Source organism: Rhinoderma darwinii, chromosome 2, assembly GCF_050947455.1.
Source record: "Rhinoderma darwinii isolate aRhiDar2 chromosome 2, aRhiDar2.hap1, whole genome shotgun sequence".
NCBI classification, from domain to species: Eukaryota; Metazoa; Chordata; class Amphibia; order Anura; family Rhinodermatidae; genus Rhinoderma; species Rhinoderma darwinii.
Window position 1 is genome coordinate 294,777,703 of NC_134688.1, and position 26,933 is coordinate 294,804,635.

At 44.4% G+C, this 26,933-nt stretch overlaps 1 protein-coding gene across 2 annotated transcripts in view; it reads left to right on the top strand.

Annotated features, from left to right (window-relative positions):
• The first annotated feature begins 9,982 nt into the window (after positions 1-9,982).
• ABHD10 (abhydrolase domain containing 10, depalmitoylase) overlaps positions 9,983-26,933 on the top strand; it is a 37,854-nt gene continuing 20,903 nt past the window's right edge. The window contains exons 1-4 of one of the 2 annotated variants that reach the window (XM_075853471.1): positions 9,983-10,218; positions 11,187-11,331; positions 14,285-14,401; positions 17,016-18,543. In XM_075853471.1, coding sequence (XP_075709586.1) covers positions 10,129-10,218; positions 11,187-11,331; positions 14,285-14,401; positions 17,016-17,572 — 909 coding nt within the window. In that variant the 5' untranslated portion in view covers positions 9,983-10,128 and the 3' untranslated portion in view covers positions 17,573-18,543. Of the gene's footprint in view, positions 10,219-11,186; positions 11,332-14,284; positions 14,402-17,015; positions 18,544-26,933 lie in introns of those variants that run through there. The other variant, XM_075853473.1, reaches the window with a different exon arrangement.

Consider the following 26,933-nt stretch of genomic DNA (forward strand, 5'->3'; position numbering starts at 1 on the left):
TTTGCCCAGATATTCAATTATATGTAATTGGGAACTCCATCACAAGTATATATATTTTTGGATGAAGATGATTATAAAGAGAAACAGTAAATATCGGTTGTCTGCTATTGTGTGACCTTCTACTCATCTACTGGGTTCCTCAATCCTCCGTACCGTTGTGCAAGATGTGCCAGCTGCCTGATCACCACAAAACAATAATACTACTTTTCTGTGCCCTCGCTTTCATGTCCGTGTGACTAGAAAATAGAGCAGTGCTGGCCTGTTGGACATTTGGAGGAGACACGGTGTATATCTCTACTACAACTGTGTCTCATCAGTATCTTACCAAGTGAACTCTTCCCAGCTTTTGAGCAAAGTTGTAAAATGTGAAATCTTAATATATGATATGCTATGCAAGAGGCCGCTGCATTCGTCACGTCCTCTTCAGTCAGCTGATTGGCGGGGTTACCGGGAGTTGGACCCCCACGATCTAACATGGATTACATATCCTACGGATAGACCATTAATATAAAATGCCTGGAGAACCCCTTTAAAACATTATATTATTTAACCTGCCTCCAGAATTGCTAGTCTTGGACACCTTACTTCCCCCCAAAAAAAATAATAAAGAAGTATGCACCCCAAAATGGGACAAATAAAAAACATAGCTTTGCGCGCAAAAAGCAAGCACCTCACACCACTCCATCGCCAGAAAAAGTTATGGGTTATGGGACTATGGTGACACAATTATTTTTTTTTTTAACAGTTTTTTCTTTGTAAAAGTAGTACATGATAAAAACTATATAAATTTCACCGTAATCAAATTGACCCACAGAATAAAGTTAACATGTTTTTTAACGCCGTAACAACAAAACCCAGAATACAATGGAGGCATCACAGTTTTTTTTACATCATGTGGTACAATAAATGGTGCTGTGGAAATCTACAACTCGTCCTGCAAAAACCAAGCCCTCATACGGCAATGTCGATGAAAAAGTTATGGCTTTTTGAAAGCGGGGAGGAAAAAACGAAAATAGCAATTAGACCTACCGGTAATTGTATTTCCAGGAATCCATCATGACAGCACTACAGGAGGTTGCCCTCTTGACCTCTGTAGGGACAGGAAGACAGAGAGGTTAAAAGCCCCTCCCACCACCCACTTGCCAGTGTTTTTCAATTACTACACCAGGATGGATGCAACCCTATTTTATTTCTAGGGATAATAACTGACATGTTAAATGCACAAATCAGAATTCAATAAGGGAGGGATGTAATGGTGCTGTCATGATGGATTCCTGGAAATACAATTACCGGTAGGTCTAATTGCTATTTTCCAGCACATCCCTCATGACAGCACTACAGGAGCAATACCAGATTATAATGCTCAGGGCGGGACTATGGATTGAAGGACTTTCCGTCCAAAACTTAAATCCGTATCGGACAGCACATCGAGTCTATAATGTTTGTAAAACGTATGATGGCTTGACCAAGTGGCAGCTCTGCAGATTTGGTCCATAGAGGCTTCTCTTCTTTCTGCCCAGGATGCCGAGACTGCCCTTTTTGAATGGGCTCTGATGCCTTGTGGGGCACATAGTCCTTGGGACTTGTAGGCTTCTTGTATGGTGGTTTTTACCCATCTCGCTAGAGAGCCTTTTGAGGCTTTCTTTCCTCTATTCTTTCCCCCGAATAGGACAAATAGATTTTTATCTCGTCTCCAGGAGGAGGTTCTATCCAGATACTGAAGAATTGTTCGCCTGACATCCAGGCAATGGAATTTTTCTTCTTGTTGGTCTTTTGGATCTGGATAAAAGGAAGGTAGAATTATTTCTTGTTCTCTATGGAAAGCGGTAGATACCTTTGGAATAAATGAGGGATCCAGCTTTAGGATGATCTTATCCTCTTGTACTTTTAGGTACGGTTCTATGATTGACAGAGATTGGATTTCTCCAATCCTTCTTGCTGAAGTAATAGCGACTAAGAATGCAGCTTTTAGAGTTAAAAAATGCATACTAATTTCGTCGAGTGGCTCAAAGGGGGGCTCACAAAGAGTCGTTAACACCACATTCAAATCCCAGGTAGGAACTGATTTCTTTAGGGAAGGTTTCAGTTTAGAGACCGCTTGGGTGAATCTTCTGATCCACCGATGTTCAGCCAGAGGAGTGTTAAAAAAATTACCTAAGGCTGAAATCTGTACTTTTAAGGTACTAGGGCTAAGTCCTTTTTTGAATCCCGATTGTAAAAAATCTAGGATTTTTGCAATGTTGGGAGAAAAGGGATCTGGTCCTGGGATTCCATGCCAGGAACAGAATTTCTTCCAAATCTTTTGATAGATTTTTGAGGTAACTTCTTTATGACTTGATAAGATAGTTGAAATTACCTCGTCTGACAGACCGTGGTTCCTCAAGATCTGCCTTTCAGGATCCAGGCTGACAATTTCAGAGTCTCTATTCCCTGGAAGAATAAGGGACCCTGGGAGAGAAGATTCTCCTTGACTGGGAGCATGATAGGATCTTCCAACGCTAGGTATTGTACGATTGGAAACCAACTTCTTTTCGGCCAATAGGGAAGAATAATGAAGAGCTTTGTCAAATCTTCCTGGATTTTTCTTAACACCATTGGTATTAGAGGAAACGGAGGAAAGGCATAGGCCAGATCCATGTCCCAGTGTTGGGACAATGCATCTACTCCCAATGGGTTGTCTCTGAGATTTAGGGAGAAGAATGTCTCTACTTGAGTGTTTTTCCTCGTGGCAAACAGGTCTATTTGTGGATAACCCCAATTTCGGGTTAGGGACCGAAAGACTTCCTTGTTTAGGGACCATTCTCCTGGGTCTACTTTTTCCCGACTCAGGAAATCTGCTGATAGGTTCTCTGAGCCTTTTAGGTGGACTGCCGTGACTGATAGGACGTTTTCTTCTGCCCAACTGAAAATTTGTGCAGAGAGGGCCTGAAGAAGAGTGTGTCTTGTTCCCCCTTGATGGCGAAGAAAGGACACTGCTGTCGTGTTGTCCGATAAAATTCTTATATGCTTCCCTTTTATGGTGGGTGAAGCTCTTATAAGTGTCTCCCATACAGCTCTTAGTTCTTTGAAGTTTGAGGACATCATCTTCATTTGACCAGTCCATGTGCCCTGAAAGTGTTGGTCTTGGATTACTGACCCCCAGCCGTGTTTGCTGGCATCTGTGGTAATCACTACATAAGGAGAAGTTCTCCAGGGGACTCCCTTGTCTATGTTGTTTGTGCCGAGCCACCACAGGAGGGATGATTTCACCGTCTCGGAAATTTGAATTTTTAAATTCAGGGAGTTTTGTTTTCGATCCCACCGGGACAAGATCAGATTCTGTAAGGGTCTGGAGTGAAATTGGCTCCATGGAATAGATTGGATGCAAGACGTCATCATTCCCAACATCCGCATACATTCCCTTATGGAACAGGTGTCTTTCCCCCAAAATTTTCTTACTTCTGCCAGTAGGAGTATTTGTTTCTCTCTTGGGAGGAAGGAATGCTGAAGGGAGGAGTCCAGCAGTACTCCTAAGAAGACCTTCTGTTTCTGGGGAGGAAGACTCGACTTCTGAAAGTTGATTATCCATCCCAATTCTTGTAGTAGGGAAAGAACCTGTGACCGATGACTGACTAAGATAGCCGGAGTATCTGCTGTCAACAAGAAGTCGTCTAGATATGGGATAATTACTATACCTTGACTTCTTATGAATGCCATGATCTCTGCCATAATTTTTGTAAAAATTCTGGGGGCGGAGGAAAGGCCGAAGGGGAGGCAGGCAAACTGGAAGTGGAGAATGGAAGGACCGTCCTGGATTGCGAATCTGAGGAATCTCTGGTACGCGGGGTGGATAGGAACGTGATAATACGCATCCTTTAAATCGATCGTACACATTGATGCCTCTTCCCTTATTAGAGGAATAGTCGATCTGATAGACTCCATCTTGAATTTCCGATAATTCACCCATTTGTTTAGGACCTTCAGGTTGATTATTGTCCTGTATAAACCATTTGGTTTTTTGACCAAGAAGATTTTCGAATAGTGGCCCTTGCATATCTCGTTGTGGGGAACTGGGGAAATGGCTCTCAATCTGAGTAGTTTCTGGACGTCCTGGATAAGTATCTGATGAAGATCTTTCGCTTGGTACCGGGTTATTAGGAATTTCTCTGGAGGAATGGAGGAAAATTCTATTTTGTATCCTTCTTCTATTATCTTTAGAACCCAGGGGTTCTGGGTTATTCTCGACCATTCGGGATAAAATTGTAGGAGTCTTCCCCCTACGCTCTTGGCGTCATTGCTTTGAGGGCTGGAATGAATTATTTGGGTTAAGGAGATATCCTCGACCCCTTTTTCCTTTGGGGTAACTCCAGCGTCCGGACTTCCCTTTACCGCTGTAGTTCTGTGAAGTAGGATCCCTCTGTTGGCGAAATCTTCCAAATTGAGGGGGTTTTTTTGGTTTCTCTTCAGGAAACCCCTTTTTTCTATCTGTTGCACTCTCCAGTATGTTATCAAGGAGAGGACCGAACATCAGAGACCCTGTAAATGGGATAGAACACAACTTGTTTTTGGACTTCGTATCTCCTGACCACATTTTGAGCCATAATGCTCTTCTAGCAGAATTTGAGAGAGCCCCATTCCTGGCAGCAAATCTAATAGATTCCGCTGAAGCGTCTACTAAGAATCCGGTTGCCATTTTTAGTAAAGGTAGAGATTCTAGTAGCTCTTGTCGTGATGTCTTCATCATCAAATGGGTTTCTAGTGGTTTAGCCATATGAACATTGCTCTTGCTACTGATGTGGCCGCGATATTAGTTGAGATCAAGGCAGAGGAAGATTCCCACGCTCTTTTCAGTAATCCGTCTGTCTTTCGGTCCATGGCGTCCCTCAACTGAGAGGAATCTTCAAATGGGATTGCGTTTTTTTTAGCAACCCTGGCGACTGGGACATCTACTTTTGGGATTTCATCCCAAGGCTTAGTGTCCTCTGGATCAAAGAGAAGTCTGTTCTTAAAATCTCTTGAAATGAAGAGCCTTTTTTCTGAATCTTCCCATTCAGTTGTCACCATTCTTTTAAGATTTTCGTTTACCGGAAAAACCCTTGTTTTCTTTTCCGTTAGACCTCCAAACATCTCATCCTGGATGGTATGTGGTTGGTCTTCTTCGGGAATATCCATAGTTTCCCGTATTGCTTGAATTAAGGTATCCGACATCTCGGAAGAGAAGAAATTTTTTTTCTCTTGAGTGGAAGAAGTTGAAGGTAAGAGTTCGTCTCTTTCTTCTAACTCATCTTCCGATAGGTAATAGCATTCCTGTTCAGAGTCCGACCCCTGAGAAGGAGGCCAATATTTTTGATCCACTTCAATCCGTGGTCTTTTTGCCCGGGAGTGTGAGGGAGTTTCTTGCGGAGGGGCGAGGGAGGCTACTGACTGACCCACTTCCTCACGAATCATAGTCCTAAGTTCGGACATGAACGTTGGTTGTTCCTCCTTTAGTATTTTGGCAATACAATCCTGACACAATTGTTTTTTATGGGACTCTGGCAGTTTTTTTGCACAAGTCGCACATTTTTTAACCTTCTTTTTATCAGTTTGTCTCAGAGAAATCTTTTTCCTAGAGAAAACAGAAGGTAGGTAAAGTATGGCGTACATACATAAGGGGTCATACCCTTCCCCCAAGGGTGAGACTCACGTGACCCTGGGACATATCTGGAGTTCCATCAGGACGAGGAAGTTCCATATCGCGACAGGTAACAGGCAATGCAATATGCAATCCACAAAAAATAAATCCAAGTTAGAGTTATCAGCTCTAACTACATACCTGTGCGTGTCCCTTTAAATGCGAGCGTTTTGAATTTCCCGCCTTCCAAGATGGCCGCGGACCGGAAGTAGCCCGACGTCATTTCCGGTCGGCTATTCGTCCAGCGTGCACCTGGAGTGCAGCCGCCATAGCCGGCGCTAAGGCTTGCTATGCGGTGCAGCGAGGATCCCTGCCGGTGCGTCCATGCCTATGGAGCTGCCGGTCCCCGCCTGGTCCGCGGTCCGGCCGAAGCCTGCTTGGGAAACCCAGCCCCCACACACTACCAGAACCCTGCCTAGGATTCCTCCGGTAGGTGTCTTAGGGAGGGATCTAAGGGACCCGTCGTATGAGGGGTGTTAGCCTGGGCTTTAGGGGGAAGAGAAGGGGGAGTGCACGGACCCCCCGATCTTGCCAGTTAAAAACTGCTTTAACTGGTTGCCGACACAGGACGAGTATGCTCGTCCTGAGCGGCGAGCACTTCGCGCATTAGGACGAGCATTCCCGTCCTGTGTGACTGCCATCTTTGCGTGCGATCGAGAGCGGGGCAACGGCTGTAATACACAGCCACGGCCCCGCTCTGACAGCGGAGAGAAGAGAAACATCTTCTCTCTGCCGTTAACCGTTTGAACGCCGCGATGAAAGCTGATTGTGGCGTTCAAGGAGGGGGGACTGCAGATTGATCGCGTCACAGAATATAACTGTGACGCGATCAAAGCCCAGAACTCATATGGCCAGACAGCCCAGGGTCCATTGAAGGACCCCAGGGCTGTCTGAACATATTTCCTGTTGTTAGGGCATACTGAGGTCTGCCCTAACAACTGCCTGTGTACAATCAGTAACAGGCTAATGTACTGGCATATAGATCTATGCCAGTACATTACAGTTACAAAATAAAAATCAAAATGATAAATCCCTTTATGGGATTAAAAAAAAAAGCTAAATGACTGTAAAAAAAAAAATAATGATAAATAAATAAAAAGTAAAAAAATACACAGAAACACTTTTTTTTTGATAATAAATAAACTTTTTAAAATATAAGTCCCAAAACATGAAATAATATAGACATATTTGGTATCGCCACGACCGTAACAACCTGTACAACAAATGTATAACATTATTTATGATGATCGGTGTATGGTGTAAAAAAAAAAAAAATTAAAACTGCTGCGGAACTGCTTTTTTTCTGCAATTTCGGCAAAATAAAAATGTATAGAAATTAAACGATAATGTATTTGTACCAAAAATTGTACCAACATAAAGTACAACTCGTCCCGCAAAAAACAAAGTCTCATACAACTACGTCGTACAAAAAATAAGACAGATATGAGCGTCGGAATGCAAAGAGGGAAATGTAAAAAAATTGCTCTGTCCTCAAGGCCAAAATTGTCCGTGTCCTTAAAGAGGCTCTGTCACCAGATTTTGCAACCCCTATCTCCTATTGCAGCAGATCGGCGCTGCAATGTAGATAAGAGTAACGTTTTTTGTTTTTTTAAAACGAGCATTTTTGGCCAAGTTATGACCATTTTTATATTTATGTAAATGAGGCTTTCTAAAGTACAACTGGGCGTGTTTAAAGTTAAAGTACAACTGGGCGTGTATTATGTGTGTACAACTGGGCGTTTTTACTACTTTTACTAGCTGGGTGTTGTGAATAGAAGTGTATGATGCTGACGAATCGGCATCATCCACTTCTCTTCACAACGCCCAGCTTCTGGCAATGCACAGACACACAGCGTGTTCTCGAGAGATCACGTTGTGACGTCACTTCCTGCCCCAGGTCCTGCATCGTGTCGGACGAGCGAGGACACCGGCACCAGGCGACAGAGGCTACATTTGATTCTGCAGCAGCATCGGCGTTTGCAGGTAAGTCGATGTAGCTACTTACCTGCAAACGCTGATGCTGCTGCAGAATCAACTGTAGCCTCTGGTGCCGATGTGTCCTCGCTCGTCCGACACGATGCAGGACATGGGGCAGGAAGTGAGTGACGTCACAGCGTGATCTCTCGAGAACACGCTGTGTGTCTGTGCATTGCCAGAAGCTGGGCGTTGTGAAGAGAAGTGGATGATGCTGATTCGTCAGCATCATACACTTCTATTCACAACGCCCAGCTAGTAAAACAAGTAAACACGCCCAGATGTACACACACAATACACGCCCAGATGTAACACACATAATACACGCCCAGTTGTACTTTTACTTTAAACACGCCCAGTTGTACTTTTACTTTAAACACGCCCAGTTGTACTTAAGAAAGGCTAATTTGCATAAATATAAAAATGCTCATAACTTGGCCAAAAATGAACGTTTTAAAAAAACAAAACAAAACGTTACTCTTATCTCCATTGCAGCGCCGATCACATGCAATAGGAGATAGGGGCTGCAAAATCTGGTGACAGAGCCTCTTTAAAGAGGCTCTGTCACCAGATTCTGAAATCCCTATCTCCTATTGCATGTGATCGGCGCTGCAATGGAGATAAGAGTAACGTTTTGTTTTGTTTTTTTAAACGTTCATTTTTGGCCACGTTATGAGCTATTTTTATATATAAGCAAATGAGCTTTGAAATGGACAATTGGGCGTTTTTTTTTCGTTATGTCCAACTGGGTGTGTATTGTGTTTTTAACTGGGCGTGTTTACGTGTATGACGCTGACCAATCCGTGACCAGTCAGCATCATGCACTCCTCTCCATTCATTTACAAGCAGCACAGCGTTCTTACTAGAACTATGTGCAGCCACATACACAAGTGTCCTGATAATGAATACACATGAAATCCAGCCTGGACGTCATGTGTACTCACAATCCTGACACTTCTGACTCTTTTCTGTGAGATTGCAGCAAGCCACGCATAATCTCGCGAGATTACGAGGTAAACGAGATTTCGTTTCTCTTGCTGGAAATCTCAGAGAAAAGAGTCAGAAGTGTCAGGATTCTCAATACACGACGTCCAGGCTGGATGGTCATGTGTATTCATTATCAGGACACTTGATTAACGTTAATCTAGTGTCCTGATAATTAATACACATGACCATCCAGCCTGGACGTCGTGTGTATTGAGAATCCTGACACTTCTGACTCGCAAGAGAAACAAAATCTCGTTTACCTCGTAATCTCGCGAGATTATGCGTGGCTTGCTGCAATCTCACAGAAAAGAGTCAGAAGTGTCAGGATTGTGAGTACACATGACGTCCAGGCTGGATTTCATGTGTATTCATTATCAGGACACTTGTGTGTGTGGCTGCACATCGTTCTAGTAAGAACGCTGTGCTGCTTGTAAATGAATGTAGAGGAGTGTATGACGGACTGGTCACGGATTGGTTAGCGTCATACACGTAAACACGCCCAGTTAAAAACACAATACACACCCAGTTGGACATAACGAAAAAAAACCGCCCAGTTGTCCATTTCAACCCTCATTTGCATATATATAAAATAGCTCATAACTTGGCCAAAAATGAACGTTTTTTTTAAAAAAAAAAACGTTACTGTTATCTACATTGCAGCGCCGATCCCATGCAATAGTAGATAGGGATTTCAGAATCTTGTGACAGAGCCTCTTTAAGGGGTTAAAACTAGCGATCTGATTGCCAAAAAGTTGCATAGGTTTATATAATTTATACACACTACAGAGTGTGTGCGCGTGCGCGTGCTGTATTTGTCCTCAATGTCAGCCACTAGCTGCACTTCACTGTGTCCTGTTTCCCTTTTCATGTAGCTGTGTGCGGGCACCGAACCCAATTATTTTTCACCTTGAGGGTATGTTCACACGTAGTCAACCAAAACGTCTGAAAATCCAGAGCTGTTTTCAAGGGAAAACAGACCCTGCTTTTCAGACGTTTTTTACCAACTCGCATTTTTACCAACTCATTTTTTTACCAACTCGTTTTTGGAGCTGTTTTCATTGGAGTCTATGAGAAAACAGCTCCAAAAACGTCTGAAAGAAGTGTCCTGCACTTCTTTTGACGAGGCTGTATTTTTACGAGTCGTCGTTTGACAGCTGTCAAACGACGACGCGTAAATAACAGGTCGTCTGCACAGTACGTCGGCAAACCCATTCAAATGAATGGGCAGATGTTTGCCGACGTATTGTAGCCATATTTTCAGACGTAAAACGAGGCATAATACGCCTCGTATACGTCTGAAATTTGGCCGTGTGAACATACCCTGAAGAAATCTCGTCAGACTTTCAGCAGGCAGCTACATAGACAGCTACGATTGTAGTTCCCAGAATTCAGGCAGTAGTTCGGACACCTCACTGCAAGGACCCTGCGCGGGAAATTGGAAGTTGAAGTACTGCAGCGCAGAGCCGGTCTATTAGCCGACCAGTCCTCCCACCGCTTCTGCGTTGTGTCCGGAGATGAAGAGCAGATATAAACGTGCCCGGCCGCAGCCAGAAGAGTGCGGGGTCTGGTTAGACGCGTCACAGCTTAAAAATAAATCTCACCAGGTGAACCGGATAATGTGAACTGTGCCGTTTGTATTATGGCTATATGCCAGTTTATATCACATTGTAATGTACCGCAGCAATAAATGTCTGATCTGGGGGTTAGCTGTGCTAGAATGTGTCGCCTGTAGCATCAGGTCAGTGCTGGTTACTATGGGCTGCCCGTATTTTTAGGTCCGTTTTAATAAATGATGGCCAGTGTCTATCCTGCCAGAGCCTTCCACCTATCCAGCAGCCATCATTCAACATGTAGACCGAAGTGCTGGTGGCACAAGCATGCTGCCCGCTGCAGTGAGTGGCATCCCTGGATACCCACCGGACTGTGTAGAGTAAGGATATCATTTATCAGCTTCTGGCCAATGTAGTTCCCACTTGCAAAGTTTAATCTAAGGCCGGATGTATATTATATGATGTGGATTTGTATACAGTTCCAGCAAGGTAAATGAGATTTCAGGTACTCCTCTACATGTTGCAGAATTTCCAGCGTGTAAACTGACCCGTGGCACCTTTTTTTTTTTTTTTCTCTATATTAATCTGCAGCATGACAATTTATCTGGCGTTTCTGCCTGTGAGTTGTATCTGACTGGTTGATAAAAAAAAAAAAAAAAAGTCTGCAACGTAAAACTGCACCTATTTATGCATCAAAATGTAAAAACACGCACTATTAGGTGTGGATTTTGCCCGCAGAATTACCTGCGTTTTTTCTGCACCAAATTCCGCAACATTTGCATGTATCATAAGACTCCCTGTAAACGTAGCCGTGGTGCGTCGCACAGTGATGCCACAAATAGACACACTCTTTGGAAGCCTGGCCAAAGACCACATCACTAAACAATTGACCGCAATTTTCTGTAAAACAATGTGAGGTGTTCTTCTGCCTGTGTGGCACTCTACCACAATGTGCACAGGCAGCCTTATGGGGGATTCACAATGACAACCTGTGTAATTTAGTCAAACTTTTTCTATTTTAGGCGGTGATCCCTTGCACATCCTCAAGATTTAATCCACTTTCAAGAAGACAATCTACCGATTCTGTGCTGGTTGAGTTTACTCAGACAAAACCGCCTCCATTTTTCTCCAAGCAGACCTCAATGTATTCCTTCTACTCCCCAGCAGGTAATAATCACTTCACCCCTTTAAAGGGGTTTGCCCATCAGAGACATTTATGACATATCCACAGGATATGTCCTATAGATGCGGGTCCCACCGCCGGGACCATCACCTATCTTTAGAACGCTGTTTCCGTAACTCATGGTCTGAAATCACACGCTTCAGCCACAACACAGAGCAGTAGAACGGGGTCCAGGGGGCCCCGTTCTAAAGAGAGGTGTGACCCGCATCTTTCTCATCTCTCTGACAAATGATATCCTGATGGGAAAACCCCTTTAACCCTTTCATGACCAATGGTCATTGATGCCCCTGTGTCCAGATCAAATTTTCCATTTCTGATATGCACTTCTTTAAACGATAATATCTTTGGAATCGCTTTGAATATCACAACTATTTTTACTTTGTTTTTTTTAGAAGTCTTATGAGGCTTTCATTTTCTAGACTCGTTTAATTAGACACAGACAGACAGACACACACACACGCACACCCTCTCTCTACAGCTCGAACAATTAGTCTCCTTCTGTCAGCCTGGATCGCTGTGAGCGAAGAGCGCTATAAGGCTATGTTCACACGGAGTATTTTGGGGGAGGAATATCTGCCTCAAAATTCCGTTTGGAACTTTGAGGCAGATATTCCTCTCCCTGCACGCCGATTTTCGCGGCAATTATCGCGCCGTTTTTCGCCCGCGGCCATTGAGCGCCGCGGGCATAAAACAGCGAGAAATACGCTTTCTCCTGCCTCCCATTGAAGTCAATGGGAGGTCAGAGGCGGAAGCGCCCGAAGATAGGGCATGTCGCTTCTTTTTCCCGCGAGGCAGTTTTACTGCTCGCGGGAAAAAGACGCCGACGCCTCCCATTGAAATCAATGGGAGGCGTTCTCGGGCCGTTTTTGCCGAGTTTTGCGACGCGGTTTCCGCGTCAAAAAACTCTGCAAAATACCCCGTGTGAACATAGCCTAAGGCTATATTCACACGGCGTGAAAAAAAGGCCAGTTAATGGATCAACTGCCAGATTTTCATGGCTGTTTTGCATCAATGTGTGTCAAAATCTGAATCAATTTCCTGACCGTTTTTCACCGCCATTTGCCATCCATTTTTCATGGACGTTAAAAAAATGGATGAATTTTATTCGTTAGGGTTTTTTTTTTTTGGCCCAGCCACCTGAAAACACCACAGTGCCCATGTAGATAGTGCCCATGTAGATGGCTCCACAGTGTCCCCTGTAGTTAGTGCCTATATAATTCCACATTGCCCCTGTAGATAGCACCATCACCCCCCTGTAGATGGCACCATCACCCCGTAAATGGCACCCCCATCCTGTAGATAGCACCACTGTAGCTCCCTGTAGGAGCGGAATCCCTCTGGCTGGGGCCTCCGCTCCTAGAGGGAGCCCCTGACGTCACTGTCCTAATATGGATAGTGAAGCCGTGGGCTTCTACAGTAGTGGAATCCCCGGTCAGAATGTCGGCCGGGGATTCTGCTCATAGAGAGAGCCCCTTACGGTGGGCAGTGACGTCTCTAGAAGTGGAATCCTCGGCACAGAGCGATCGGACACCGGGGATTCAGCGCCTACTGGGAGTTTAGGTGGCACTATCTAAAGGAGCAAGGGGGGATTCAATGCTATCTACAGCGGGGGAGGGTGGGTTGCTAGCTAAAGGGGAGGTTGCAGTATTTACAGAAGGGATGTTGAGATGTCTAGGAGGGGAATCCGTGGCCAGAGCACTAGAGGGAGCGGAGGTGGCGCTATCTACAGGGGGTTTGTGTGGTGCTATCTACAGTGGGGGGGTGTATTCCGGGGCTCTTAAAGCCCCGGTAGACATGTGAGTGCAGCGCTGCTCCCACTGAAGCAGCACTGCACTCATTAAACCCCGTTCCAGGCTGCCAACGTTTATATACTTGACAACTGCATGGGGCATCGGCAGTTGGAACGTATATAGACTTATGGCAGTTGTGAATGGGGTTAATAACCAGGCATTCTTTTGTTTTTTTCATTGTCTCTTTCCAAGAGTCATAACTTGTTTTTTTTTTTTTTACTTTTCCGTCAACATAGCTGTGTGAGGGCTTTATTTTTATTTTTTTTGCTGAATGAGTTTAATTTTCCAATGCCACTTTGGGGTAAATATAATGTATTGATTTTTTTGTTATAAATATATTTTTTTTGGGAGGTCATTAAAAAAAAGTAGCTGTACCACCATTATTTTTTACGTTTTAAATTTACGCCGTTCACTATGAGGCGTAAATAACACGTTCCCTTTTATTCTGAGCCGGTACGACTACGGCATTACTAAATAGGTATTGGTTTTATTACTTTAGCACAATAAAAACACTTTTAAACAAAAATGACTAGTTTTTGCATCGTGGCATTCCAAGAGCCATAACGTCTTTGTATTTTCCGTCAATATGTAACCATATGAGGGCTGTTTTTTGCGGGGCAAGCAGTCTTCATTGGTACAATTTTGGAGTAGATGGGACTTATTGATTAACTTTCATAATTTTTTTTTGGGGGGCAAATCTTATGCAAGGACTGTGGGCAAAAAAATGCTCAAACGAGTACTGAGGTTTATTCTGCCCCACATTGATTTCAATGGGAAGTGAGAGGCAGAAACCGCTCGAAGAAAGAACATGCCGCTCTTTTTTATTCCAGTGGGTGTCCATAAGTCGCCTGGGGAAAAATACCCTTCCCTCTAAATGAAATCAATGGGGGGCAATTCGGGCCGCTTTTTGGTGTGGATTCTAAGGTTTCCACTTCAAAATCAGCACCAAGAAACTGTGTGAACTGACCCTTAAAGTACTGGGCAAGAATTATAGAATGCTTAACCTGCCCCTACATCAAGCTTCTTTGAGGCAGTAATAAGACTACAGATTCCCTGGTAGTAAAAAATTTTCAGGGGTTCACCCACGGTAATGGCTTTTGGAATCGCCACTCTACAGAATGTTCTCATCATAATTTTTTTTTTTCAGGCAATAGGAGCAAACAGCATTCAATTGCTGAAATTGATCCCTTCGCTCATAAAACCTCCCCTGAGTGTGAGAAAAGTGCACAAAAAGCTCCCAATGTGATGAAACCTTCACCTATTGGTATGTGGTCAGTGTTCTCCTCCAATAGAGAACTAATCTTCTCTACCCACAAAAATGTGCCGCAAAAGGGGAATACTTCTTAAGGCCTCCTGCATGGGATTGAAATGCTGCGGACACCGTACAGTACCAGTAAAGTGAATGAGATTTGAAGAAATCACACCTACACGCTGCAGAAAACAAGTGCGGAAATTGACCGCCGTGCAAATTCTTCATGTATATCAACCTATTTTGCGCAAGCTCTGCTAAATTTCCACACAGAAATTTCGCAGCTTTTCTGTCTTGTGTGCTGGGGCCTAGAGGGGTTGCCCTACAATTAAATATTATTTCTCAGTTAGATTATGGAAAACATTATTATTAGAAAAATAATAATAATGCTCCTGTATCTAGATATTGCTGTTGCAAACTTATGGCGCTCACTGAGGGAATCAATAGAACACCAGCTTGTCCAACAAGTATGTCCAGTTGTGGTGGGCACACATGCCCCCAGTAAGGGTCAATTCACACTTTGTTGGCAGTCTATGTTAAACATGTATTTCGGGAGGATTTCCTCACTGATGCCTCTGATGGATTCCACTACATCCAGCGCATCTGCGTCCATAGCCCCCCCATGATAAAAATAAAGTATACTGCGCTGTAATTTAAAAAAAAATATTTTGTGGGATGCCTTTGTAGGGAATAGCACAGCAGACTACGCTATTCTATACAACTCTTCTAGCCTTAGTAGGGTGAATGGCGACCTATGAAAATGTTTGGCATATGCGCCAGAATTGTACCCTGCAATTGCAGTGTGAATTCATTCTATTTTTTTAAATTATTCCAATTGAAAAATTGTTTTGTTCTCCGTGATCTAAGAGGAATTTATTATTTAATTGTTGGATAATCCCTTTAAATCTAATAAAAAGTTCAATAAAGATGCAAATATTACCAATAATTGCAAGACTAGTTTGCTTCTTCAGGATTGGCCCCTGCATAACACCAGTCTATTATTTATACAAGTAACGTGTATGGTGTTTTATTTTACATGTGAGCGACTAGGAATGAACAGATTCGCGTTCATGTAGAGTAGTGTACTGTGCACTATTTAGGACCTGCTACAGGTATTAAAAGCCATGGTATACCCTAAAATGGGCATTATCCTCGTATTAGCTCTATGGAGAAAAACAGCATGTGGGTGAGTAGATTTTCATTCTCTAAACCTGGACTGGAGAATCTTTAGTCTGGCCTAGGAGCCAGCAACAACACAATGCTGAACTTTTTTTTTTTTTTTAATGCAGCCATTGCTCCTCAACCAGATTTTATGGACCCAAATGCAGCACAGCAGGTGTTGTGTGAGTTTGGCCTTAAAGAGGCTCTGTCACCAGATTTTGCAACCCCTATCTGCTATTGCAGCAGATCGGCGCTGCAATGTAGATTACAGTAACGTTTTTATTTTTAAAAAACGAGCATTTTTGGCCAAGTTATGACCATTTTCGTATTTATGCAAATGAGGCTTGCAAAAGTACAACTGGGCGTGTTGAAAAGTAAAAGTACAACTGGGCGTGTATTATGTGCGTACATCGGGGCGTGTTTACTACTTTTACTAGCTGGGCGTTGTGTATAGAAGTGTCATCCACTTCTCTTCACAACGCCCAGCTTCTGGCAGTGCAGCACTGTGACGTCACTCACAGGTCCTGCATCGTGTCGGCACCAGAGGCTACAGATGATTCTGCAGCAGCATCGGCGTTTGCAGGTAAGTCGATGTAGCTACTTACCTGCAAACGCTGATGCTGCTGCAGAATCAACTGTAGCCTCTGGTGTCGACACGATGCAGGACCTGTGAGTGACGTCACAGTGCTGCACTGCCAGAAGCTGGGCGTTGTGAAGAGAAGTGGATGACACTTCTATACACAACGCCCAGCTAGTAATAGTAGTAAACACGCCCCGATGTAAGCACATAATACACGCCCAGTTGTACTTTTACTTTTCAACACGCCCAGTTGTACTTTTGCAAGCCTCATTTGCATAAATACGAAAATGGTCATAACTTGGCCAAAAATGCTCGTTTTTTAAAAATAAAAACGTTACTGTAATCTACATTGCAGCGCCGATCTGCTGCAATAGCAGATAGGGGCTGCAAAATCTGGTGACAGAGCCTCTTTAAACGTCACTTGGGGTTTTGTTCCTCACCAGTAGTATGTATAAATCTCTGATCACAGCAGGTTCACTGTATTCCCTTTTCCCAGCCCCTTATAGTCATAGCATGACTCACCCCCTCCCCTCATACCGTACACAGCAGACTAACCCCCAGACACACCAATCCTGCGATGCGCTATCTGCTACCAATAAGCTACATACAAGCAGGCCTACTGTCAGAGACAGATACAGGAGAAGCAAACATGTCTATTGCGATGTCCTCTGGCTGGCAACAGTGATCTTTGACAGTGATTGCATCCAGCTCAGTTGTTTCTGTATCAGGTCGCTGAATGTATACAGGGCAGGAGGCAGAATGTAGTCGCAAGTTGCCATGATGACTGATTTTGTCTATACCTGCCCTAAACCTGAAAATGTTGTTGCATATACATACCCTTTGTTGGCAAACATTGGATGGTAATGTATGTATTTTTATTCTCACCAGGAGCGTTTACCTGTTTAGAGGAAACCTATAGTGACTGTGAACCTGCTGAAAACCTGGAGCGTCCCTACTTTTATAAAATATGTAGAAATACAGAAAAGCCAGTAAGTTCAGGACACTATGAAAACGATGAGCGGAGCTGTGTGCTGGAGAAACCTGGTGGCTTATCCAATGCCTCGATGCTCGGATCACAAGAGAAGATTCTGAGCCCTCCTACGAACTATTGGGCCACTAGTTTTGGTTGGAAGTACCAGAATAATTTGTTTGACTCTTCAGTTTCTAAATGTCCTCTGGAGGATTATAATAAAGAAGCCAGATCTCCAAGTCAGTGTGACAGTCCACTTTTCACTCAGGATACACAAGGAAATCGAGTGATCTGTCACCGGTCTACACGTGATCGACGGATGAATGCTTACTCGGCTACTCCACTTCAGGACAGAACTAATGTCACTTACACTACAAGTCCCATGAAAGGGACTCCACAGACTTTGTGTGATGAAGAGTCCTTCCACAAAATGTTCTCCCAAGATTCTGAAGGAAATCTGGTCATAAAACATTAAACGGAATCCTCTACTACAGCACAGTATTGGTAAAAGATGAAATAGATCGGACACACTACAGATTTCTCTAACCACAAAGCAGGACTGCTCCTCTACCGCAAATACAGCTTGTTTATATGTATGATTTTTTTTTTTTTTTTCTGTGATCAGATCCCCCCCCCCCCCCCCCCCCAAAAAAAAAGGACCAGTTGTATGAAATGTTCCTGTAATTCATTGTATTGAAAATTGCATCAGCAGGATAGTGCATGCTTGTAAAATAAGAGCCTGTTCACATTACCGTTCGCTTTCCGTTCCGGGTTTCCGTCGGGTGAACCTCGCAACGGAAAGTCAAACTGAACCCACAGATTCCGTTTCCGTCACTATTGGTATCAATGGTGACTGAAACATTTTGGTAATGGTTTCCGTTCGTCACCATTCCGGCAGGTTTCCGTCTTTACGACGGAATAAATAGCTCAGTTGACTCCGCTTTTGATTCCGTTGTTAAAACGGAAACCTGCCGGAATGGTGACGAACGGAAATCATTAGCGATGTTTCCGTCACCATTGATATCAATGGTGATGGAAACGGAAGCTGTGGGTTCAGTTTGACTTTCACCCGACGGAACCCCGGAACGGAAAGCCAACGCTGATGTGAACAGGCCCTAACACTGTAAACCTGCATATGTACATGTCCTGAATCTACAGTCAGACATAAATTTAAAGGGCTTGACTGAGGCTTTTAATTGATGGATTATCCTAAGAGGAGTTGTGATCCCAGGACCCCCATGATCAGCCCCTTCATTGTTTATCCAGACGCTGTGCATGTGGGTATGGCTCGGACTTGTGCGGCTCATCCCATTCAAGTGATAGGCCATCAATTAAAAGATCCCGGACAACCCCTTAAACATTCTTATAGGTACTGTAACATTTAGGCCCCATGCACACGACCGTGCCCGCAATCACGGCCCGCGATTGCGGGCACGGCCGGCCACTGACTGACAGCCGCATTTTCGGGCCGTGCTCCCATACAAAGTATGGGAGCACGGCCCGCAAAATGCGAAAGAACGGACATGTTCCATAATTCCCGGAACATTTCCACGGCACTGACACCCTTCCGTAGTGCTACGGAAAGGTGTCCGTGTTCAATGAAAGTGAATGGCTGTTTTTGCTGTCGTGTGCATGGGGCCTAACTTCTTTCTGCTCAGTAAAAAGAAAAAATTGAAATCTACAGAGTAGGTTATTTGTGCTCTGGTATCTGAGAGATGTAATCTTTTGTTTTTTTGTCTTTTCCTGTTCCTGTTTTTTTTTTTCTCTTAGATGAAATAAAATTGTAATTTTTGGTTTACATTAGCAACTATACCATTACTCAACACTGCACGTCATTTTGACCGAGTATCTGTCATTTGTGGCTGTTTCACCTGAAGCTAGTGCATAACCAGCTGAAATACTACTACTACTCCTACTGTCATGTTCTTCTACTGGACTCATGCAGAAAAAGACTTAAGACGAATAGCTCCTCCGAGTTGGCCATTTACACTGATATTTTGTTCTCAGATGCTGCGTACGTGCTACAATTGTTGGAGAAACGGTGATGGTCAGTGACCATTTACACGCCGATTTAGATATATATTATTCTGCAAAAGTTGTCCTTTAAAAGGTTTTAGTTTTTAATTATTTTTTTTGTAGATATGTAGGAAGATATTTCACACACTTTAACAAAAACCGCTACATAAATGGCACGTGAACATCGCGTAACAGTCCATTGTTCACTATCTGAACGGTTTGTTAATAAGGTCACATAGTGGCTAAGGTGTGACCCCAAATCACGCTGACTTACATTTTTTTTAAATGTTAACGCACAATATAAAAAGAAAATGTGGACTGTAACATGGTCAAATCTTTCTGTGACCAGCTTCAGAAATTGGTCACAAATCTGTGTGTGCAAATGCAGCATAACGCTGGACACACAGAAGTGGGAATCCCGTCTATACTACAGTAAAATGGACCCACATGGGTCTTCCTTCTGTTTGTTACTTGATGCTCCCAAATGCTCATTTTCTCTGGACGTTATGGTAAAATGTCACATAGGTACAAATGTTTGGGCACCTAAGCACATACTGTTACGTCAATGTAACAGAGCGAGCGCTTACTTGATCCCTCCAATCCCAATGGCTAAGACCTTCAGTGCAGCAATATGAAGAGCTGTGGGACATACCTTGTACTGGTGATCGCTAGGGCTGCCCTTAGTATGGATATATCCTGGGACTTGTCAAAGGACTTTCTCTTGTAAAACCAGTAGTATGTCCGAACAGGTGCACAATATACTGGCATACAGAGTAAGGCCTTATTCACACGAACGTGTTTAACGTCCGTGATACCAGCGTGAAAATCACGCGTGACGCACGGACCTATGTTAGTCAACGTGGCCGTTCACACAGTCCGTGATTTTCACGCAGCGTATCGCCGCTGCGTAAAACTCACGACATGTCATTGAAGTCAATGGGTGAGTGAAAATCGTGCACGGCACACGGAAGCACTTCCGTGTGATTCGCGCTACGGTACATAAAGAAATGAAGGGAAAAATAAAAGCACTTCCTTAATTTCTTTTTCTAAACCGCATAAGCATGGCATATGCGTGAAAATCACACAGCCACGCACCATTCACTGATGACACACGAAACTGCAACGTGCGTGTGAATAAGGCCTAAACATGAGACTTTAAAGAGGCTCTGTCACCAGATTGTAAGTGCCCTATCTCCTACATAGTCTGATTGGCGCTGTAATGTAGATAACTGGTTTTTATTTTGAAAAACTATCATTTTTTAGCAAGTTATGAGCAATTTTAGATTTATGCTAATTAGTTTCTTAAAGGGAATGTGTCGCGAATTAAACCTTTTTTTTTTTTTAAGTGTCGTTACTTATTTCTATTATATTTTTTTACGTTTTTTGCTGTATTTATTTATTTATTTTCTTCCACATGGTGGAAAGTATTAAAAATTAAATAATAATTTGACATGTTTTCCTATGTTGGCCACCAGGGGGGGGGGCACTTCCCAGAATTGCAGCAAGGTGAATAAGGCAAAGCAACCCGACTCACAGCTGCTGTAAATGTGGAAGGGAATCTCACTGCCCCCCTCCTACAAGCCAGGAAAAGGTGTCTTCAAATTGCTAAGCAGTGTCCGGCTGCCATTTTGGGTGTGATTCTGCAGCTGGCAGAAGTTATAGGACACACCAAAAGGCTAAGGCGGGATTCACACGACAGGGTTTCCCGGCCGGGTGCCCGCCGTTCATAAATCGGCCGGCACCCGGCTGCATTAGGAATAATAGACCCCTAATGGGGCTATTCACACGACCGATTTTTTGACGACCGGGAAAACCAGCCGTCAAAAAATAGGACATGCTCTATTTTCGGCCGGGTGCCCATAGAACTCTATGGGGCCGGGTAATACACGGCCATCACCGGAATGTGTCCCGAGTGATGGCCGGGTCTACCGTCGCTCGCGCACTCTCTCTCCTCCTCCTCACAGTGCAGAGTGCATGTGAGGAGGAGAAGGAGGGTCTTTTATTGCTCGCTGTAGGAGTCGGAATCCCCAATCCCAGGCCGGGGATTGGGGATTCCGCTACAGGAGAAGTGCGTGACTATACTGTCAATATATGGACACAGCGACGTCACTCACTTCTGCAGCGGAATCCCCGACTCTATGGCCGGGGATTCCGCTACAGGAGAAGTGACTACACTGTCCATATATGGACACAGCGAAGTCACTGACTTCTGCAGCGGAATCCCCGACTCTATGGCTGGGGATGCCGCTACAGGAGAGGTGCGTGACTACACTGTCCATATATGGACACAGCGAAGTCACGCACTTCTGCAGCGGAATCCCAGACTCTATGGCCGGGGATGCCGCTACAGGAGAAGTGAGTGACTACACTGTCCATATATGGACACAGCGAAGTCACGCACTTCTGCAGCAGAATCCCCGACTATGGCCGGGGATTCCGCTACAGGAGAAGTGACTACACTGTCCATATATGGACACAGCGAAGTGACTCACTTCTGCAGCGAAATCCCTGACTCTATGGCCGGGGATTCCGCTACAGGAGAAGTGAGTGACTACACTGTCCATATATGGACACAGTGACGTCACTCACTTCTGAAGCGGAATTCCCGACCTGTGGCAGGGAATTCCTCTTCAGGAGAAGTCAGTGACTACACTGTCCATATATGGACATTGAAGTCAGTGACTTCTGGAAGGGGGGGGGGATGGGTGCAACCTACAGGGGGCTGTGTGGCATCACCTACAGGGGGCAGGGTGGGTGGCATCGCCTGCAGGGGGCTGTGTGGCATCGCCTGCAGGGGGCTGTGTGGCATCGCCTACAGGGGGCTGGGTGGCATCACCTACCAGGGGGCTGGGTGGCATTACCTACCAGGGGGGCTGTGGCATTATCTACAAAGGGCTGTGTGTGGCAACAAATTTAAATGAAATTCATCCGATTTTAAAACGGACAGGGAAAAAAACAGATGCAAATCGGCCGGTAAAAACGGCAACTCGGCCCGGAACGGAATCGGAACGGATGCAAACCGGCCGGGAAAATCGGCCAAAAACGGCCGATTTTCCCGGCCGACACTCGGACCCTGTCGTGTGAATGAGGCCTAAGGGTATGTTCACACGCTTACTAAACAAAGGGAAACCAGCTCCTGATTTTCAGCCATTTTTTAATCAAACTCGCGTTTTTTACGGCTGTTTTTGGAGCGGTTTTTCTATAAAGTCAATGAAAAAAGGCTCCAAAAACGTCCCAAGAAGTGATGTGCACTTCGTTTTGGCGGGCGTCTTTTTACGTGCCGTTTTTGGAAAACGACCATGTAAAAAAACGCCCTGTTGGAACAGAACGCCGTATTTCCCATTGAAACCAATGGGCAGATGCTTGTAGGTGTTCTGCTTCCGATTTTTCAGCTGAAAACACTGCGTGTGAACATACCCTTAGAATGATGAAAAAAAAATGCCTGATTACACTGGGGGGGGGGGGTTTGTGTGTGTGTGTGCGCCCCGCTGATTCTTCAAAACAGCTGATAAGCGGCTATGAAGTATCAGCGGCGCCCGTGCACACTCCACTCTGCTACACACACACGCAAAAAGTCTTAAAGGGGTCATCCAGGAAAACAGCGCCGCACCTGTCCTCAGGTCGTGTGTGGTATTACAGCTCTGTCCTATTCACTTCAATGGAGGTGAACTGCAATACTAGACACAAGCTGAGGACAGGTGCGGCGCTGTGTCTCCAATCCGGACACCCCTTCTGTCCTGAGATGACCCGGCGGGTGTCGGAGCAACCCACCGCCATCACTGCAGACAGAACCACACAACTACGGCATGAGGGCAGGGCTTGTCCTGAGTGCACTGTCTCTTGTTATGGACAGATTTATAGTCACATGAACCCCGTCTGCATCAGAACCGCTAACCTAGGTCCGATCACATGACCTAGGGGGATCACCAAAAACCCTGTGCACCCTCAGCCCGTCCATCCAGCTCTTTCCTGGTTATATCTGCTTCTGGGAAAGCTGGGTGACCACCATTACCCCTCCTACTGGAGTGTTTAGGGATGTGACTAATGAACCTCTCACACTCCAGTAGGAGGGGTAATGGTGGTCACCCAGCTTTCCCAGACCCCTGAACGGTAAATCTCTCTAGTTGTGCTGAGACTGTTTGGGGATGTGACTAATGAACCTCTCAGTCTCCGCACAACTAGAGAGATTTATCGTTCAGGGGTCTGGGAAAGCTGGGTACCACACTAACAGCGGGCATATTGTTTATCACCCAGCATTCACAGGACAGTTACATCATGTGTCCTTTATACAGAGTCCTGCACGACTATAGGGGGCCCCGTCGGGTGGGGTGGCCGTCAGGGGGGGGGGGGGCAAGGTGACCAAAAGACAGCAATTCTGGCATATTTATTTTGTTTTTTAATCTAGTGTTTAACTATTCTGTGGGTCAGTACGATTCCGGCGATACCTAATTTATAGAACTTTTTTATGTTTTACAACTTTATGCACAATGAAATTACTTTTGTAAAAATAATGTATTTTTTCTGTCGCCATGCTGTAAGATCCATAACTTTTTCATTTTTTTGTTGACTGAGCTGTATGAGGGCTTGTTTTTTGCGAGACGAACTACGATTTTTATAGGTACCATTTTTGAATACATGCGACTTTTTGATCACTTTATTTAAATTTTTGGAAGGCAAGGTGACACAGTGTTTACTGTGCGGGATAAATAACAATATTGTTATAGTTTAGGCCGTTACGGACGCAGTTATACCAAATATACATAGTTTATATATTTTTTCAATAATGAATTACCTGATATGGGAAAAATGGTGATTCTGTTTTATTTTATTACTTGAAACTTATTTTATTTTAACTTTTTTTACACTTTTTTTTTTTTTTAGTCCCAGAAGATCCAACTGTTTTATTGCTGTTCTAATACATTGCACTACCTATGTAGTGCAATGTATTAAAACTGTCAGTCGTTCACTGACAGCAAGCCGATTAAACTAATCGGCATCCGTAATGGCAGACCAGGAGGCCATCGTCAGGCCTCCTGTTGCCATAGTAGCAGTGGCTATCACATGGCAGGGCTGCTAACTTGCTACAAACCACTAAGATGCAGCGATTGCTGCATCTAAGGGGTTAATGGCAGGGAGCAGACCAATCTGTGGTCCCTGCAGTTACAGCAGGGTGTCCGCTGTAAGATACAACTGACACCCACCGCTGATTACCCCGGCGCAGCTTCTGAGCTGGAAGCTATCTTGTCGTCGGTACCGAAAGTCTTTTAGGCCCTAAGTCCGAGCAGGGCATAGGAGGCTTCTGTAGCTGGCAGATGGGGAGGCCAGTATTAGGCCTCCGGTTGCCATTGCATCCACCGGCAACCCAGTGATCACTTTTCTTGGGTGCCGGTGGCTAAAAACCCCTCAGATGTAACATACAGCTGACAGCCGGAGGTGTGGTGCGGGCTCAGCTCCTGAGCCCGCACTATTACCGCGACGTAATGGTACTGCGCTTTGCGGGAACCCCTGCCTTACAGTGCCATATGTATACAGCGGATGTCGGAAAGGGGTTAACGTTGAATGGCCTATGGGACTAAAACAACTAATAAATATATATATACATATTAAATAAAATACACTAAGGTTTTTGTTAATAGACCTTCATATAAAATATACATATTTGGTATTCCCATATGTATTCTAAATATACACAGTCGAGTCACATTATTACATCCAGAGTAACCGCCGTGTGCAGCACGGACAGCAGCTAGACGGCTGGGAGTGACTCAATAAGGTGCTGGTAGGTTGTCTCAGATTTCTGGAGCCATGTTTACTGCAGTGCGTCCCACATTTGCTGGAGAGTGCGTGGAGGAGGATCCATAGAGCGAACAAGACGATCGAGCTGGTCCCACAGATGCTCAATTGGGTTCAAGTCTGGCGAATTAGGGGGCCAGGGAAGCACTTGGAAGTCTTGGTCGTGCTCTTCCAACCACTGTCGGACATTTCTAGCCGTGTGACATATCGCATTGTCTTGCTGGGAGATTCCATCTGCCCCAGGGAAGACAAACAGCATGTATGGGTGGACGTGATCTGCAACGATGGATTCATATCCAAATCTGTTCAGAGTGCCTTCCACATGGATGAGCGGGCCAAGAGAATTCCATGAAAAAATTCCCCAGACCATAATGCTGTCGCCACCAGCTTGTGTTATTCCAGCAATGATTGCAGGGTGTTTGTTCTCTGATGTTTCTCGCCTGACACGCCAACGTCCATCCGTTCGATGAAGCAGAAAGCACGACTCAATGGAGAAGGCAACCCTTTGCCAATCATCGGAGGTCCAATTCCGATACTGTCATGCAAATTGAAGCCTTTTTTTACGATGCACCTTTTTTAGCATAGAGGCAGTGACCATATACGTCTGCTTTGGAGCCCCATAGGGTTTGCCGAATTGTTGTCTTAGACACACGTCTGGTAACCCCCTGGTTGATTTTTACGGTGAGCTGCTCCATTGTAGTGTGTCGCTCGGCCCTCATGCACCTTCGCTGCCGATGTTCATCTCTCACATGGTGCTCTGCAGTTTTCACCTCGGTTATTCCTAATGGTGCCATTTGTCCACTCACGATACGCGTTCACCACAGCAGCATGCAAACAGTTCACAAACTGCGCTGTTTGAGAAATATTGCTACCCTTGGCCCGAAAGCCAATAATCATCCATTTTTGCAATTCTGATAAATCGCCCCATTTACCCATGGCAACAACGAGTGATATATGTTCAAGCAAGGGAGAAGGTAGGATCCAGCGCTGGGTGCAATTAAAATGGATTTTCTTTTCCAAGTTTATTGGAACGAAGTTAAAAGGAAGAAGTCCAGTTGCATTTTAGTCCTGGGTGTGTGGAAATGTGGAGGTGCGTGTCCTCGGGGGCCTACGCGTTTCGGACGGCAATCCGCGTCCTTAAACTTGGCTGTGGTAATTTTGAATCTGGCGCGCTGTCACTTATGTACTCAGTCAGCTGGTTTGCTAAGCCTATCATCATCTGGGTTGCGTTGGACCGCAAACCGGATATGACCTGTCATGTATTCAGTCAGCTGGTTGTTTATGCGTGTCAGACATTGATGTTTGTGTTGAGACGCAAGCCGGAAATGGTTAATTCGTCCTGTGGTTATGTTCTATCGGAACTCGTTTGTGAGTAATAGTGTTGTTCTCGTGTTTGGACAACTTAGAGAAATTGATAAATGTAGTGTATTTAATCTTACTCAAGATAAGTGTAATATATTAGTGGGGTTTTGTATTATGGTTTGATTGTACCTATTCAACGTCTAAGTTGGCTTCTGGCACTCGTTATATTTGGCTCAAGATATATATTCCGGTTTATCACGACTTCCAAAGACGATCAACGTTATTCATATTAACCATATGTAATATTAAAGATATTACTCAGGTATCGAAGCAAGTATGTGTTACTGTGCTTATTAATTATAGTCTGTTGAAACAAAAGCCGGGGGCCTTTACAAATTAGTCATGATGGAAGAATATGACGTATGGTAATGGGCATAAACAATAATTTATGACTGATGTTGTCTGCTGAATAGTGAATATAATGTTTGAGTACTGCTATTTTGTTACTGTACTACAGCGCGCTCTGTATAAGATGAGGAACGTGTGGGGAAGTGCAGGAAGGACACAACTGGAATTGGTGGGGATTCAAATACATAAATTGGAACAACAAAACTAGGTAGTGCGTCAGTAAAAAGTGTGCATGACAAAAAGCACATGTTATGCATGCATCACTAGGGTATATCTGATACCTTGGGTAACAATTATGTGATTAAAATTTACGTTCT